This window comes from Cyprinodon variegatus, unplaced genomic scaffold (genome assembly GCF_000732505.1).
Source record: "Cyprinodon variegatus isolate N-32 unplaced genomic scaffold, C_variegatus-1.0 Scaffold364, whole genome shotgun sequence".
NCBI lineage: Eukaryota > Metazoa > Chordata > Actinopteri > Cyprinodontiformes > Cyprinodontidae > Cyprinodon > Cyprinodon variegatus.
This window is the reverse complement of record NW_015150817.1, coordinates 674609-675969: the sequence shown is the minus strand read 5'-3', so window position 1 is coordinate 675969 and position 1361 is coordinate 674609. Positions and strand designations below refer to the sequence as shown.

Genomic DNA, 1361 nt, shown 5'->3' with positions numbered 1-1361 from the left:
CTAACCAAACTAGGTCAACACTGCGGCGTCGAAGCAAGGTCTGGCAGCTGGTTATATAGGGCAGGTCTCTGATGAGAAGATGTGCCTCAGGTGTGCTGGAAGACTCCAGCTCTGGGAGACCCACGGCGCACTCTGCTGGAGGAAGGTGGTACAGCTACAGATCCCAACAATAGAAAGGACAACTGACGTCTTAGCAGTGGGTGGCTCACAACTTGTTTAAATTACAACACTGGCTTTTTCTGCAGACCTAAAATAAACAAGAAGAGTGAAAAACATTGGTTTGGTATAAACTTTTATGCACCATTTGAGATGTAGTCCACTTTAAGTCTTTTCAATGTCAAAGTGTGTGTTAAAAATGTTCAATTAGCCTCAGGTTTTGCTCCTCTGTACCAACAACCCTTTCAGAGACAGGTATGGGGCTTTGCAGGCTAACAAAAGAAGCCAAACGACGCTCATTCCAAAGGGGTGGACCCATTCGTCCGTTTCCATTTGCATGCTACTGTTTAAAGCCCAGAACTCAACACTATTTCTGACATTTTAAATTGAAAAAGCTTCCTGGATGGGAAGTGAAATGTCTTTAAACTGGGAAACAAAGTCCAGTGTTTTTTTTGTTGTTGTTTTTTTTTACTTTTTTGGAACTGCTCTGTACCATACTCAAAAACCTTTGTCGTATCTTTTAAAGATCATTCATTTCAAGTAACCAGGACATGCTTTTTTTCTTCAGTAATCTTGGATTTACATGCTGAGGGGAGAGTGAAGAAAGAACCTCCTGATGTGCTAGAAAAGGCCACTCAGGTGAAAAAACAGAGCCAGACTGGTTGCAGACAAATACTTCAGTATTTCCATAAAAAGGGCCTCTGTCTAAACTTGTACCACCTAAATGCATGTGTTCTTTTCAAACCAGGTTTGTTGCCATGGGCCTTCTCAATAATGCGGATAAAAATTGAAGAGGACTGAACAGTGTTCAGCCTTGTCGTGAAGCTCATAAAATTGGTCTGCAGTTTATATTCCAGTGGGGTTGCTTTTGCTCTTTCCCTGTAATAGGGTTTACACCATCTACCTATGTAATTTTTCATTAGGCCTAGACCGTATCAAACTAACTGCAGCTCAGTCAGACTGGAAGGGGAGTGTTTTGTACATTTTTTAATTCTTAATAAGGTTCTCAAAATTTAGATCTGGGTTAGCCAACAGACACAAGAATGAGTATGTTTTCATCTAAACCCCCTTGCGGCATCCCCCTTGCGGCGCCCTGGAGCTTTTTCAAAAATAAATGAAAATAGATTTTTTGTTTTTGTTTTGTTTTAATATGGTGTGCAGGAGGTCAAACAAAAATTAATTATGTTTTCCAATGCTGTAAAAAT

The 1361-nt window shown here is 40.4% G+C and overlaps 1 protein-coding gene across 2 annotated transcripts in view; it reads right to left on the bottom strand.

Annotated features, from left to right (window-relative positions):
- LOC107092063 (poliovirus receptor-like) overlaps positions 1-1361 on the bottom strand; it is a 47110-nt gene that overhangs the window by 2699 nt on the left and 43050 nt on the right. Inside the window, exon 6 of one of the 2 annotated variants that reach the window (XM_015386344.1) lies at positions 48-247. The exons of the other annotated variant lie outside the window; for it this stretch is intronic. Coding sequence (XP_015241830.1) covers positions 222-247 — 26 coding nt within the window. The 3' untranslated portion in view covers positions 48-221. Of the gene's footprint in view, positions 1-47; positions 248-1361 lie in introns of those variants that run through there. 2 annotated transcript variants of the gene reach the window in all.